Source organism: Brassica napus, chromosome C9 (assembly GCF_020379485.1).
Source record: "Brassica napus cultivar Da-Ae chromosome C9, Da-Ae, whole genome shotgun sequence".
Classification (NCBI taxonomy): Eukaryota; Viridiplantae; Streptophyta; class Magnoliopsida; order Brassicales; family Brassicaceae; genus Brassica; species Brassica napus.
Window position 1 is genome coordinate 53,784,745 of NC_063452.1, and position 15,988 is coordinate 53,800,732.

At 36.6% G+C, this 15,988-nt stretch overlaps 1 protein-coding gene across 3 annotated transcripts; it reads right to left on the minus strand.

Moving 5' to 3' along the window:
* Positions 1–2,619: 2,619 nt before the first annotated feature.
* Positions 2,620–6,297, minus strand: LOC106406942 (protein trichome birefringence-like 16). 3 transcript variants are annotated; one of them, XM_048767405.1, is made up of 7 exons: positions 6,175–6,297; positions 5,939–6,064; positions 5,093–5,244; positions 4,676–4,759; positions 4,142–4,519; positions 3,787–3,982; positions 2,620–3,696 (listed from the first exon to the last, which is right to left on the minus strand). In XM_048767405.1, exons 1-7 carry the CDS (start codon positions 6,231–6,233, stop codon positions 2,868–2,870), a joined length of 1,824 nt encoding a protein of 607 aa, XP_048623362.1. In that variant the 5' UTR covers positions 6,234–6,297; the 3' UTR covers positions 2,620–2,867. The 3 variants fall into 3 exon arrangements, with proteins under 3 accessions (XP_048623362.1, XP_048623363.1, XP_048623364.1); XM_048767406.1 differs by lacking the exon at positions 6,175–6,297 and adding an exon at positions 5,391–5,496 and having other exon boundaries at positions 5,939–6,150; XM_048767407.1 differs by lacking the exon at positions 6,175–6,297 and having other exon boundaries at positions 5,939–6,167.
* Positions 6,298–15,988: the final 9,691 nt, after the last annotated feature.

Here is a 15,988-nt window from a genome sequence, read left to right on the forward strand (position 1 = left end):
CCTTTTTGTCTGCAAAATAATCAAAGACAACAATATAAGTCCAGACGACTTAGTAGACGACTTATAATTAAGTCGTCTGGAAAGTCTTCCAAATGGACGACTTATATTTAAGTCATCTACTAAGTCGTCCAGTTGGAAGACTTTCCAGACGACTTAAATTACTTACAAGTCTTCCAGTCGCAGAAGGAGTTGGAGTACTCGTCATTGCGGTTATAGATCTGAAAAAATAAACGTGAAACGGTGAGAATGAGTAAATTGATAGAGACAACGTTTTATGTTCATCTTTTCCTCGAGATTGATGACTTAGCGGCGTTAGGGTTTACAGAGAAACGGCGCTAAGGTTTACAGAGAAGAAGCGGCGGCGCTAGGGTTTAGAAGAAGCGGCGGCGCTAGTGTTTAGAACGTTGGTGACCACGGTGGCGAGGGCGACGGTTTGTTCGGAAATAGTGGAAGCGGCGGCGCTAGGGTTTAGAGGAATCGGCGGCGCTAGGGTTTAGAGGAATCGGCGGCGCTAGGGTTAGAAGAAGCTGCGGCGACAACGGTGAGAATGAAGTGAGATAGATAGCCGATGTTGAGAACGATGGTTTGTTCGGAAATCGTGGGAATTCGAAATCGCCTTTGAGAGAGAACTGTTAGGGTTTCTGAATATCGCGAAAAATGAAACAAAAAAAAAAATCACCTTATATATTGGGTAAATAATCCGGTTAGCTTTAAAATTACATTGGTAAACTTTAAGGTTTGGTCCGGTTTAGACGACTTATTCTGGCTGATAATGTACAACAGACGACTTAATATTTAGTCGTCTGTTTTCAGACGACAAAATATTAAGTCGTCCTAGACCCTAAAATGAACCCCTAAACTAAAATGACTAGATTAACTAACTAACCACGTTATAAAATCAAATTATACTTAAATAGTGTTTACTATACACAGAAATGAACACGCATAAGTAATTTTAAAAATTTTCAAAAACGGTTTTAATGCTTTCCAAAATCTAACCCTAAGAACACATACAATACTACAACATATGTTGATGAAACAAAAACTTAAGAATATCATGACTCACTACTTTCACTCATCTATGCTGAAAACAATTGAAATTTGTTATATCTTAATTTATACCTCCTAAGACATATGTTAATTACATAATTCCCATTTTTCACTTATCAAAATATTTTTTACAAAATTTTTAAATTATGTTTAAGACTAACTGTCCAGACGACTTTAAGTTAAGTCGTCAGGACGACTTATTTTCAAGTCGTCTAAACAGACGACTTGCGAGGGGTAGAAACGTAAAAAGAATTCCGTTTTTTTGTTTGGTCACAAGGGGATAGTTGTAATTTCAATAGCCTTTTAGGTTACTTTTGCTTTTGACCCAAGTTGGGGTATTGTTTTGGGTTTGACTCCAAGTTTTGAGTCACACTTGGCAATTCTCCCTATATATATATATATATATTTAAACTAAAATGAGAGAAGCAGTCTCACGGAATGAAGCATCCCTCGAAAACCCTAGAAGTGCCGTCAACAGAATCAGATCAGAGGAGGGGCGTATCCGGTGGTTCGTCGCCGTGAGAGCCCTCTCCTCCTCTTCTCTTTATAGTTCTTTTGTCAGTTTTCATGTTCTCTTCCGATTTCGTCTTTCTCGCACTGCATCGAGATGCGCGCTGCTCTGGATTTCCATGGAGTTTCTGGAGGATCTAAATCGGCGAGGCAAGGGCTGTCACGTCGGGGAGGGGCTTCACAGGAGGGTAGTTTCGATTCGGTGCCTTTCCAAATCTGGGTCAGGTTTGGGGGGAGAGCGACTTGGTGTGGGTCTGGTGAGCTTTTGCTTGCGGAGGGATCTCTTGTTTGTTCAGAGGAACAGCTCTTTGATTAGATGAAGTGGAGGAGTTTCTTCATTGCGGTGGGTTATGTGGTCCATCCACATTTCTTTTTTGCTGCTTTGTTTGAGTTATTTTGAGGGAGTTGTGTTGTGGCTCAGTGAGCTTCGCCGGTTCAGTCGTGTTACTTATGACTTAGCAGTCTTTCTGTTAGGCGTAATGCCCATTGGTTGCTTGCCGTTTGGTTCTTCTCTCCAGTGAGTGGTTATGGAGAGGTTCGGTTGGCAAGGCTTCATCTTCTTGGTGTTTGGATGAGCTTCTTTCTTAGATCGTAGAGTGTTTATGTATCCAAGGTGTGTGGACCAAGCAGCGTGTTCCCCTTGTCGAGTTTGTGAAGTCTCTTGGTCTTATCGTTTGGCGGGCGAGACAGCAGCAATAAGTGTGGTTTGGGTGTAGAAGTGGAAGGTACTGGGTGGCAGGCTATAGGCAGCAGCGCTAACTCCCAATCATTGGCATTTTATCCTTTCTAAAGACTGCTAGGTGCACTATTGTATCGTTGTAGCTGTTATGTTTTATGTTCTTTCTTAAGTTACCCTGGTGTGGGTTTAAGTCGCCCCAGTGTGGAATTTCTATGGGCTCTTGGTTCTGAAGCTAGTTCGTTTGGCTGCCAGCTTTTGTATGAATATTGTTATCTTCCGTATGAATGAATTCAATTTGTGGAAAAAAAAAAAAGAGAAGCAGTCTAGGATAAGAGGTGAGATCACTTTTTTCTTTTTTAATCCAAAAAAAAAAAATCAAATCTTATGAACATAAAATTTCTATTAATCGACTCAAAAGACAAAGTTGAGTTAGATTCTGTTCTGTAAATATATGGTCGGAAACAAGCCACGGACGGTATCGTTATAGCTATAACGCTTACTACAATGAGCTTTGCTTCTGTACCAGAATAAATACTATAACTTACACACACTAGTAACACAATGTGTGTCTGTAGAAAAGCTATCAAAAAGCTGTCTATGGCTCAATGGAGGAAGAGGAGGCAAATCTTTATATCATCGCAAAAAGGATTTCATTCCACGTATCAGGAACACCAGGCAAGCACCAATGGAGACAATCCTGAACTCCCTTTGAAGCCGAGATACTAAACCTTGATATATGACCTTCGTCTCTAATATGAGATAAAGCCGTTATGTCCAAAAGCTTAACCCCTGTGCCTTTCACCGCATGACCCGCGCTGTAATCGCTAGACTCCTCTTGCAAAACCTCTTTCCCTATAGACATCGGCGTCGTGTTATTACAGCTCCCTCCAGTGTTCCACTCCCCTCCCACGAAATGCCTCGGGGAAAGGCTTCTGTAGAACGCCTTGAGACCAGGATGGTTAGGAAGCTGCGAGCTAACCCAACTAACCGTGCTGTGGATTGTGAAGTTCTTGGCGTTCCCAAGAGCGGCTAGCTTCTTGTTGGTATTGGGAGCGCCGTTTAGATGCATCACCCATCTGTTGCCGTTGAGCTTCCCACGGTTCCAGTGGTGGCCTGTGTTCATTATCAGCACGTTGATCTTGTGAAGGTATTGGCGTAAGAAAGCTGGCGGGCGATCGAGATGCATAGCGTGTTCGGTTAAGGGGTCTGAGATGTTGAGAGGTTCTATGTCGCAGAGGGTGGATGACCAGTGGTAGAGGACGGTTGTGTTGGTTTCTGGGAATCTGTAAGCCCAGCCATTAGGACGACCCCCACCTTGGGGAGTTATGAACCCAAACTCTGGTCCCACGTCGAGGACGTCGAGCCTCTCTTTGCCTCCTGTGATCATACACATCATGGATTGAAACTGCTGTCTTCCTAATGAGTCTCCAACAAAGGCTAGTGTCTTGTCCTGCATCCTGAGGGGATTTGAGACAAAAAGAGCAATGCACTGTTACTAAGGACTTGATGGGAACACTTGGCATAAGATGTACAGAATGGTTTTTTACCTTTTCAAGAATTTGGAACCTTCAAATTCTTCCATAGAGCAATCTTTAGGTTGCCATCTTAATCTTTCAAAGGCAAAGTCTGTGCGTTGCATCAACCTGCACGCCCACATCGAAGCAAGCCATTGTTTGCAACGAGATCCCGAGTACAAAGGACGGTGCTTGTCCACAACCCATTTCCCTTTTGCGTAATTGCAAGCTGAGATGAAATTTTTTTATAAAACTTGTTATTTCACATAGGACAGAATCATAATGAGGCAGCATCAAAATACAGTTTAGAGACCTAAGCTAATAATGAACACTCTTAAGATATTTTCACCCATCATAACACCAAAGATGTATAAAAAGGATTCTCTACCTTGATTTGTGATGCGAGCTGTTGAACTACTATCATCATCTTTCTTGGCTATGTGTTGTTCAGTCCTCTCTCCGTCTGTTGCAAGAGTTTTCTTCTCTGGATCTGAATTAGTATTTTTAATATGTGTTGTCTTTGCTTCGACCTCGCCAGCAGCAACCTCTTCTTTCACATGTTCTAATTTATTTTCTTTACTAGTTGGTGTTTTCTGATATTTTGGCTCACTTACAGTAACTTCACGTACCGCCTGTTCTTCTACAATAGTTGATGTCTTCCCTTGATCAGTCTCACTGTCAGTAACTTCTTCCACTTGTTTCTCTTCTTTTTCTTCTTCTTCTTCTTTTTTATCCTTATTATCGGTTTGATCCTCTTTACTTTGATCTGTTATAGACAATCCGAGAAAAGGAATAAAGCTGAGTTTCCAGAATTTCAGAACACAATAGACAGCGCAAACCTCCTTCAAAGACTTCAAGACAAAAAAATTCGAGCAGATTACAAGGATGCACTAAAGAGCTGCTGTCAATGATTGAACAGTACCTTTGTTTACAAACGGAGTAGCCGATGAGTAGCTATCTTTGGTTTCAGTATTCAGTGTAGTAGGTATTCTCTCAACCTTTTCTTCTGCAAATGACAAACAACTAGGTCAGATACACAGCAGGATCTAACTGTGCTGCCTTTAGTTTCAAGAACATAATACAGTTAGTTATGAAACATAATCAAGAGAAACTACAAGTGAAGATAATATACATATTGATACATTTGGCCAAATAAAAATTTACATGGACAAAACATTGACAGTGGACTCAAACTAGAAATAAAACATTTCAAACAAAAAATTTAAAAAAAAAAACATTTCACTGTCATGAAGCTTTACAGAATCAATAAAGCATGGTTCCAGCATCCAAACAACCGAACCAAATGTGCCAGAAAGAGAGTATAGTGTCATAGTCAAACCTGGTTCCAGCTTCAGAAAGTGACTATCGGGAGGAAGAAAGGCAGAGGATGGAGTTGTATCCCATGACCACAAGACAAGGGTTGCACAAACAAGCACAATAAACACAAGAGAGATATCTTTAGCCCTCCGCCTAAGTGCTCCTCTTTTCATCCTATACAAATTCCAATTACTAAGCTGTAAGATTTCATTCTGTTACATAACAGCATTCGGTTCTCCTAGACAGATAAAAAGATCACATCACCGACCATCCACATGCCAACAAAAAAAATAAACTAGAATCAACTAGGAGATATCTACCTAATTCTATGGAGCGTCATGCTTCTCGTTCACACTATATGTCCAAGTATCTCGATGTTCAGTGTGATCCTTTTCAGACTCGTTACTCATTAAGGAGTAAATATGCCTTGCCAAAAATCATATAAGATCATTGGTGTTTAGCAAATAGAAAAGAAAAAAAATAACATCAATTTACAGACTGATCCCATCACAAGAGACACCAAAAGTAAATGTTTGATGTTTTTCTATTCATTTAAGAGTGTGAAACTAATGGATAATTGTAACACAATTAACATCTCTTCACCAACCAAAACACTGTCCCATTAGAACTAAAATTGGCAAAAAAACCCAAAACAAAACAACGCATTAGTTAAATTAATCCCGATTAAAGCATAATGCAATCACTAAACTCATCTCTCCTCAAAGGTACTAATTAAGGGACCACACAACAATTTGGCTAACGAAACGAAAGGTTTATATCTCTATGCTACTATAAAAAAAAGGAGACATTTTTATGATGAAACCAAGGAAAGTAGATCAGATCGAAACGATGAAGCATAATATAATACCTGGGAATCTCTGAGATCACAGATCGAAAAGAAATGATCTTTTTTGTGTGTGTGGAGGAAAGTGGATCAAGAGGGTTCTGGTAAATGTACACTCTCTCTGTTTGGTTCGCTTGATGTCGGTGATTACTGAATTATGTTTTACCGGAGACGCCGTCAAGAGAGAAGCGTGTTCAGAGAAAACTAACGTTGGAGAAAAAATAAAATAAAAGCTTCGAGTTAGTTATTATTAAATGGACCTTAATGACTTCTTGTAAATTGCACCAAGCACCACCATCAAAAGTGTAGAGTGTGTCATCCTTCATCAGATTCAGAATCATCACTAATGAAAATGCATTTTGTAGATACCTAAACCATCATTCAAAATGGCCCAAGAAGGCCCAAGTCACTGTTCTGGAACTCCAGAGAATTTTGATGATTTGTTCCGAGGCTTGTTATACCATTTGAAGGCCCGCGCCCCCTATTCAAAAACGCGGTCGTCTAGGCGTTGTTCGGAAGTTGACCGCAGCGAATATGCCCCAATCGGTGTAGCTAAGTGTTGGTCCGTCTTGACACACGTAACATCGTCTAATTCTCGCGTTGACCGCCTAATTCTTGCCTAGACCGCGTAATTATTTTTTTCGTATGTGTAAAGTTGAGATACAGTTGATTATTTTTTATTCATTAATGACAGATTTTGTAAAATATTTTATTACTCCATCTGTTTCAAAATTCATGATGTTTTGACTCATTGCACAAAGATTAAAAAATCTATTTTTTTCTAAAAAGTAACTTTACAAATATAATTTAAAAATCATTCAACCAATTAAAAAAAATGACCGCAAAATCTAATTGGTTATACAGTTTTCAGTAAAATTAAAAATAATATAAATATATCAAAACTTCATATATTTTGAAACAACAAACATCTTCTAAAATATCAACTATCATGAAACGGAGGGAATACTAAATAATTATAATTAGCTATCAAACCCAAAACAAACACATAATTATTTCATTTAGAGATTTTTTCGTACCAAACACACCATAATCTAAAAGTTCGACGAATCAAAAAGAAGCTGTTTAAAATATATATATATATATATATATATGTATAAGTATATGTGTCATCATGTTTAAAATTAGCTAAACATATTATAAATATATTAAATTGTATTTAAAATTAGGTCTCACGTAATCTCCGAATACTTTCCGATTTTTCGGTAACTCTCTAAGCCCGGAGTTGCCGCCCGACTAACGCTCGCGACTAATAAAACATGGAAGTAATACTAGCAAGTAACTCGAACTTAATTGTTGATCCATCGGGTTTAATCATAAAACTTGCTTAAAAATTACTGGAAATATCTTTTCACTCCAGAATTTGTTATACACTTGGATGATCTGGAAATCATCACATGGTCCTTGTAAAACATAGGCGTAGTTATATTAAAAGACCAAAAATTACCTCAAATTAGGATTGGATAAATTATTTAAGATTCACGATTCAGTCTATGTGTCTAAAACTTCAGATTTTTGGAATCAAGATCCAAACATGAATAAATTTCTTTTGAAAATGAATATTCAAATCCAAAATGGTGTATTATATAGTCTTCGTTTCAATCCTAACAAATTTTAATAAAAAAATATAATGATGAATTTAAAGGATAAAATGATGGGTAATTCTCTTAAATTCTTTTTTTTAGTATTTATCACAAAAAATAGTTTTCAATAGGAAAATGACCAAATAGTTTTTTTTTTATTTTGAAAATTTTAATTTTTAATTTTTAAAAATTTGAAATCTTCTCCTCAAAACTCTATCCCTAACTCTAAACCATAAATCTAAATTAGTTAATCCTAGGGTATAAATGTATTTTCACCTTTTAATAAAATTATTTTTGTCATTTTTTTAATTAAAAACTATTTTTGTGACAAAAACTTTAAAAATACTATCCTAAAACATTTTTCTAAAATAATCTAAGAATTATTATTAAAATATCCTAAATTAGGTTTAACATATTTCAATTTAGAGAGATATTCTCAAAATTAAGGATATTCTTGTGTATGTGTTCACTTTTATCTCGTAAATAGATAAACATTAAAAGGATACGTGATTTAGAAAAAGAAAAAAAAGAATATGTGATTTGTCCAAAAAAAATAAAAAATAAAAGGATATGTGATTTAACGGTCGAGGTTAGATGGAAAGTAAGATAGTAATAAGTAAGTGGTCTTATCATCCATGATAAAGACAAAACCAAGCCAGCTGTAACTCGGTTTGCTTTCACTGGTACCACATAAACATATAATTGTTATGAAATAACTTATAATTTATATTATCGGAAAATTTAAATAAGAGTAGAATTCAATACCCGTAGGAAGCAAATAACACTTAATATGAGAGAAAGAGTTTATTATAAGGAAGAAGAAGAAGATGTAATTGTGTACAAAAGAGTGAGATGAGTGATGGTATTTATAGTGAGCAACAATACATAAAATATCAAAGATGGTGCTTGATTTGGTAAATGAGTGGGTGATCATAGTGCTTGATGAGTAGATGATCATAGTGCTTGATGAGTAGATGATCATAGTGCTTGAGTTGGTAAAGGAGTGGAAGATCATTTCAAAGTTTATCTTATAACACTCCCCCTTGATCATCCATCTTGTATTAAGTTTCGTAACACTCTCCTTGGGGACCGGTGTCACTCTCCGCTCTCGCTTAACGTCTTTGTTGCCTCGTTAAAAACCTTTCTAGGAAAACCCAATGGGAAAAACCATAGTTAGGTAAAAAGAGTACAACTACGTAAGCTCCCCCTCGATTGAGCAGTCATAGATCCTTCTGATGACGCATTCCAATGTTATGGACATGTTTTCTGAATACCGAAGTAGGGAGTGATTTTGTGAAGAGGTCGGCTGCATTGTCGCATGATCGGACATATCTTACTTCAATCTCTTTCTTCTTCTCGAGCTCTTGAGTGTATGAGAAGAACTTTGGATGTATATGTTTTGTTCTATCACTTTTGATATATCCTTCCTTCGTTTGAGCAACACATGCTGCATTGTCTTCATATAGAATAGTTGGCCCCGTACTTTTGTCAATCCCACTACTTGAACAAATGTGTTGGCTTATTGATCTTAGCCATACACATTCTTTACTTGCTTCATGGAGTGCGATGATCTCAGCATGATTTGAAGAGGTAGCCACAAGCGTTTGTTTCTGAGAACGCCAAGATATAGCAGTGCCTCCGATCGTAAAAACATATCCTGTTTGCGATCGGGCTTTGTGTGGATCTGAAAGATATCCTGCATCTGCAAAACCAACCATTTGACCATTTGAATCTTTAGGGTAAAATAAGCCTAAATCAATAGTCCCTTGTAGGTAACGAAAGACATGTTTAATTCCATTCCAATGTCTTCGTGTTGGAGATGAGCTAAATCTTGCTAGAAGATTAACAGTGAATGATATATCAGGCCGTGTACAATTTGCAAGGTACATCAACGCTCCAATTGCACTTAGATATGGTACTTCCGGACCAAGTATCTCTTCTTTTTCCTCAGGTGGTCGAAATGGATCACTTTCAATGTTAAGTGATCTAACGACCATTGGGGTGCTAAGAGGAGTTGATTTATCCATGTTAAATCGTTTCAACACTCTTTTAGTGTATGTGGATTGATGCACAAATATACCATTTTGTGAATGTTCTATTTGTAGGCCAAGACAATACTGTGTCTGTCCAAGATCTTTCATCTCAAATTCTCCTTTGAGATAGTCTGATGCCTTTTGTATTTCTTTTTGAGTTCCAATAATATTTAGATCATCAACATATACCGCGATTATCACAAATCCGGATGTTGTTTTCTTGATGAAAACACATGGGCATATAGGATCATTCACATATCCTTCTTTTGTTAAATGTTCACTGAGACGATTGTACCACATACGTCCAGATTGTTTTAACCCATATAATGATCTTTGCAATTTTATTGCACATAACTCTTTAGGTTTGGAACTTAATGCTTCTGGCATTTTAAATCCATCAGGGATTTTCATGTAGATATCAGTATCTAATGATCCGTATAGATAAGCTGTAACAACATCCATGAGACGCATCTCAAGATTTTTATCAGCGGCTAGACTCATCAGGAATCTAAATGTGATCGCATCCATTACAGGAGAATATGTTTCCTCATAATCAATACCAGGTCTTTGAGAAAATCCTTGGGCTACAAGGCGAGCTTTATACCTTGTAATCTCATTTTTCTCATTTCGTTTTCGAACGAAAATCCATCTGTACCCAACTGGTCTCACATCTTCAGGTGTGAGTACAATAGATCCAAACACTTTTCGTTTGTTAAGCGAATCAAGTTCGATTTGTATTGCTTCTTTCCATTTATTCCAATCATGTCTCTTTTGACATTCATATATGGATTTCGGTTCTGGATCATCGGTATCTTCATTTACCTCACTTGACACGATATATGAGAAAGCATCATCAAGGTCATTTTGTTCATTTCTATTCCATATCCTTTTATTATGGATGTAATTAATAGAAATCTCATGATTATCTTTCGATTCATGATGCTCTGATTCATCAGAGTCCTTATCATTTATTTCTTCCAAAATATTTTCTGCTATTTTGGGTGCATCATATATTTCAGCTTTCTTCTGTTTCCTAGGATTCTTATCCTTAGAACCAGCAGGTCTACCACGCTTCAGGCGTGTTTTTGGCTCTCGTGTGTCATCCTCCTTTTCTTGTTCATTTGGCATTTTGATACGAGCAGGAGCATTTGCAGCTGGTATATGAGATTTAGTTACCGTCTTGGTATCTGCAAATGCATCAGGTAGCTGGTTAGCTATACTCTGTAAATGCATAATTCGTCGAACTTCTAGTTCTGACTCTTTAGAAGGAGGATCAAGATATAACAATGATGGTACACTCCATTTTATATCACTTCCAACATTTTTGTTTTCTCCCCCTAGAACTGGGAATACATTTTCGTCAAAATGACAATCAGCAAAACGTGCTGTAAAGACGTCACCAGTCTGTGGTTCTAGGTATCTTATAATTGATGGAGAATCACAACCAACATATATTCCCAACCTTCTTTGTGGTCCCATCTTTGTTCGTTGTGGTGGTGCTACAGGCACATATACCGCACAACCAAAGATTCTAAAGTGGGAAATGTTTGGTTCTCGACCAAACGCTAACTGTAGTGGAGAATACTTATGGTATGCACTCGGTCTGATCCGAATGAGTGCTTCTGCATGCAAAATGGCATGTCCCCATACAGAGGTTGGAAGTTTTGATCTCATGATCAATGGTCTTGCAATCAATTGCAGACGCTTAATTAAAGATTCAGCCAAACCATTTTGCGTATGAACATGAGCAACCGAATGTTCAACTTCAATTCCCATTACCATACAATAGTCATTGAATGCTTGGGATGTGAATTCACCAGCGTTGTCTAGTCTAACTCTTTTAATAGTATAATCAGGAAACTGTGCTCGCAGTTTGATTATCTGAGTTAGAAATCTCGCAAATGCCACATTTCGAGATGATAATAGACAAACGTGTGACCATCTACTGGATGCGTCAATTAATACCATAAAATAGTGGAATGGTCCACATGGTGGATGTATCGGTCCACATATATCACCTTGAATTCTTTCAAGGAACTTTGGTGATTCTTTATCGATTTTGGTTGGCGATGGCCTTACGATCAATTTTCCTAGAGAACATGCAACACATGTCATTTTATTCCCTTGAGAAATCTCCTGGATTTTCAATGGATGACCATGTGAACTTTCTATGATTTTACGCATCATTGTAGTGCCTGGGTGGCCAAGGCGATCATGCCATAACGTGAACTCTTCTGGGTTCCGTTTTACTACAAGATTTGATTCGATCTCATCGATATAAGTATGATGTAATCCCGAAGGAAGTTCTGGAAACTTTTCCAATATGTGTTTTCTGCCACATTTTTCAGAAATTACATACATGTATTTCTTTCCATCCTCAGTTGCAGACTGAGTATCATATCCGTGAAGATATATGTCTTTAAAACTCAACAAATTCCTTTTAGAACTCGGAGAGTATAAAGCATTATTTATGGAAAATTTTGTTCCATTCGGCAAAGTAAAGTTTGCTTTACCAGTTCCTTCAATCACGTCTGCAGGACCTGATATTGTATTGACGACAATTCTTGTCGGTTTTATATCAGAGAAATATCTCTTTTGTCTCAGAATAGTGTGCGTTGTTCCACTATCTGGTATGCATATTTCACGAATCCGTTTCTTGGATTTTGCTCCATTAGTATTTTGATCCATTTCTGAAATTATCATAAACATTAAATAAAAGTGAAACGTGAAATTTATTCATTGATTATATAAAGAAAACACACAATAATTATACAAATATTGTTGTTAAAACAACATTATTCTTTGAAAACATAATTATTATACATTACAAATGAGGACTATTCAGCAGTCTTATTAGAAACATTTCCGTACTCTTCAAGAGTATTCTAGTCCAGCTCATTTGCGAAATCAGAGGATTCAAGGTATGAGGTCCCTTCAACGTTTTCCGTGAGGTTCACCTCTTTAGCCTTTCCTTTTATGGATTCTTGATATAACTTGCACAAATGTGGGGGAGTACGACAGGTACGGGACCAATGTCCTTTACATCCACATCTGTAACATACAGTCTCACTTTTCTTTGTGGTATCCTCTTCGGTTTCTTTGCCTTTATGAGGTTGTTCAGATCTAACCCATTTGTTAGATCTAATACTTTTAGGATAGTAAGGCTTTCCACGTTTGTTGTTGAAACGCCGACCACGACCTCGATTGGTATGGTTTCTCCTTCCCGAATATTCTACCGCCGTAGCATTCACTTCGGGAAATGCCTTGGCTCCCGTGGGTCGGGAATTATGGTTTTTGATTAGTAACTCATCGTTCTTTTCAGCCAACATGAGTGTTACCATCAATTCAGAAAATTTGGTGTACCCACATTTTCTGTAAATTCGGGATAAGACGTTGTGTTCTTTGTGGAAGGTATTGTATGTCTTGTCAAGCATTTCTGCTTCGGTGACAGGGTTACCACAATATTTTAATTGTGCAACTATCCTCAAGATAGTGGAATTGTAATCTCTAACCCTTTGGAAATCCTGAAACCTCAGGGTTTTCCACTCTTCAAGAGCGTGAGGGAGATTGATTTCCTTTTGATTATCGAATCTGTCTTTCAAGGCTTGCCATAGTACAGCTGGGTCCTCAACGTCTCCATAGTCGTGAGTTAGATTCTCATCTAAGTGCTTCTTCAGGAAGATTATCGCCTCGGCTATATGCTCGGGTGGCGATTTGTTACCGACTTTTATAGCTTCAGATATCTTTTTTATTACAAGATAAGGTTTCACATTTGTGACCCATCTGACATAGTTTTCGCCGGTTACTTTTAGAGCCGGGAACTGGAGTTTCTCGATGTTTGCCATTTGTATTTCTAAAACACAAAATAGTAATTTTATTAGAACTTCATAATTTAAAAACCGTTTACATTAATCATACAAGCAATTACAAGGAGAAGCGATGTAAATAAAATTAAACCGATATTCATCTTAAATTCACTCGGAGTAAATTCTCCAACGAATGAACCATAAATAGAAACACAAATAAAAATGGCACATAAAAACAAAAGTGCGCGAATCATCTTTCTTGAAATGAAAAATCGGAGGAGAGCGATTTGAAATTTTTGAGAGAAGATGAAATGTTTTGGATGATGAAATGGAGTGAAAATGAGTTGTATTTATAGATGAAAATTACTGTTCATGACCGTTGGAGAAAGGGGAAATTTTTGAAAAATTTTCTTTGTGACCGTTGGGGTTAAATCGAGTGCACCAAAAATTAGTCTGAAAATATCGTATTAAACGGTCAATCAAATCTATAAAATTTCATAAAAGTGAAAAATTATGACAATGAAATATTTATGTTATATGACAACAAATCATGCGACGGCTCAGCCGATCAATGCAGAATAATAAATAAATTATACGGCGGCTCGGCCGACCAATTAATAATAAACAGAATATAAGGCGGCTCAGCCGACCAATAAATAATAAACAGGATATAAGGCGGCTCGGCCGACCAATAAATAATAAACAGGATATAAGGCGGCTCGGCCGACCAATAAATAAATTAAATTACTAGTAAATAATATAGGCGGTATTCCGGCCATTATAACATGATATAAATAATAGTAGAGGCGGTATACCGACCATTATAACAGGGTATAAAATATAAATGATACAAATAAATTTTACCAAATCGCAGAGTGATCGTGCTGATAACGTGTTATGAAATAACTTATAATTTATAGTATCGGGAAATTTAAATAAGAGTAGAATTCAATACCCGTAGGAAGCAAATAACACTTAATATGAGAGAAAAAGTTTATTATAAGGAAGAAGAAGAAGATGTAATTGTGTACAAAAGAGTGAGATGAGTGATGGTATTTATAGTGAGCAACAATACATAAAATATCAAAGATGGTGCTTGATTTGGTAAATGAGTGGGTGATCATAGTGCTTGATGAGTAGATGATTATAGTGCTTGATGAGTAGATGATCATAGTGCTTGAGTTGGTAAAGGAGTGGAGGATCATTTCAACGTTTATCTTATAACAATAATCGATTATTACTTAGTGATTAATATAACTAAAAATAGACAAAACTAGTCGTACTGCTCCATTATGTTTGTATTTGTTGTACCAACATACAAGGAGAACGCAATAGCCAGCGATAGAGACAAATAACATGTTGCTTCTTTATAAAAACGATTCTAAAAACGCAACTATTTATGATTGGTTACCAACTTGCTTTAAGATAACTATTCCAAAACGTAATTAACTATGCAATCTATTGACTGATTATCAAATCAACTATTTCTTGTTTTCTTTTGAGTTATGATGCTAAACTGGAATCTGCATACCTGGCTTTCTAATATACTTCATTATGACCTTTTTTTTTTTTTTTTTGAAACACTTATGACCTTTCTAAAATGTAAAACACCTATAGTTACCTGGTAATGCTATTGCAATTAACATAACGTATCACACGATTATTTGCAGAACATATTTAAAATACACATGGCATATAGTATGTCATCAGATCTCACCGAAAAAATGATTTGATCTCACACCCAAAATATATAGAGTTAAATCGATCGACTTGTAACCGACATATCACACATGTAAAAAAAAAAAACTACAATAGTGCTATTAAGCCTTCAATTCAATCCAGAAGTCAGAAGCGTCTGACTTAGTTAGAATCTCCTTTGGAGTCAGAAAATCTTAGCAAAACTCCAAGCCAACTTTGCTTAAACCCTTGATTAACATTATCAGGATTCAGTACTAATGTTGTTTTATTTGGGCATATGAACATCGTTGATGTTTTTTTTATCTAGATGTCTAAACTTTTTTGTTTATTTATTAATATTTTAATTGTAAGACAAAATATCGCGTGCTGGTGTGAAGTACTTAAGCTAAAGCTCGATAAAACTGTATATCAGTATTGGTCTCATATTAACAAATAACAACGTACGCTTACAGATATCAGATATTTATTAAAACTATTTTAAAAAGCGTCTGAACTTCATATATAGAGATTTATTGTTGGGTGACTTGAAGTTTTTGTTGGTATATAAGGTTGGTATTGCTACCTTATCATCTAGGTTAAAATTCGCATAATCTATGATGATAACAATTTTGTTTGCTATTGTACAATAACTATGATGATGATCCCTTAATAGGTTTGATTTGCTTGATTGCTTCTAACATACTTGAAAAGTATGGCTAGGTCTGGGCGTTCGGGTATCCGTTGGCGCTCGGTCGGATTTTTCGGATTTCGTTTTTTTTATAACACCTCTTAGGTCTCATTCTAGTAAATTTACAAGTACGGGCCAGGTTCGGATATAACACATCGGGTTCGGATCGGTTTTGTATCACATCATAGAATCCATAAAGTAACCATATATCATTCAGATTCGGGTTATATCGGATCGGTTCGGATATACCCGAAATAAAATCTAAAATT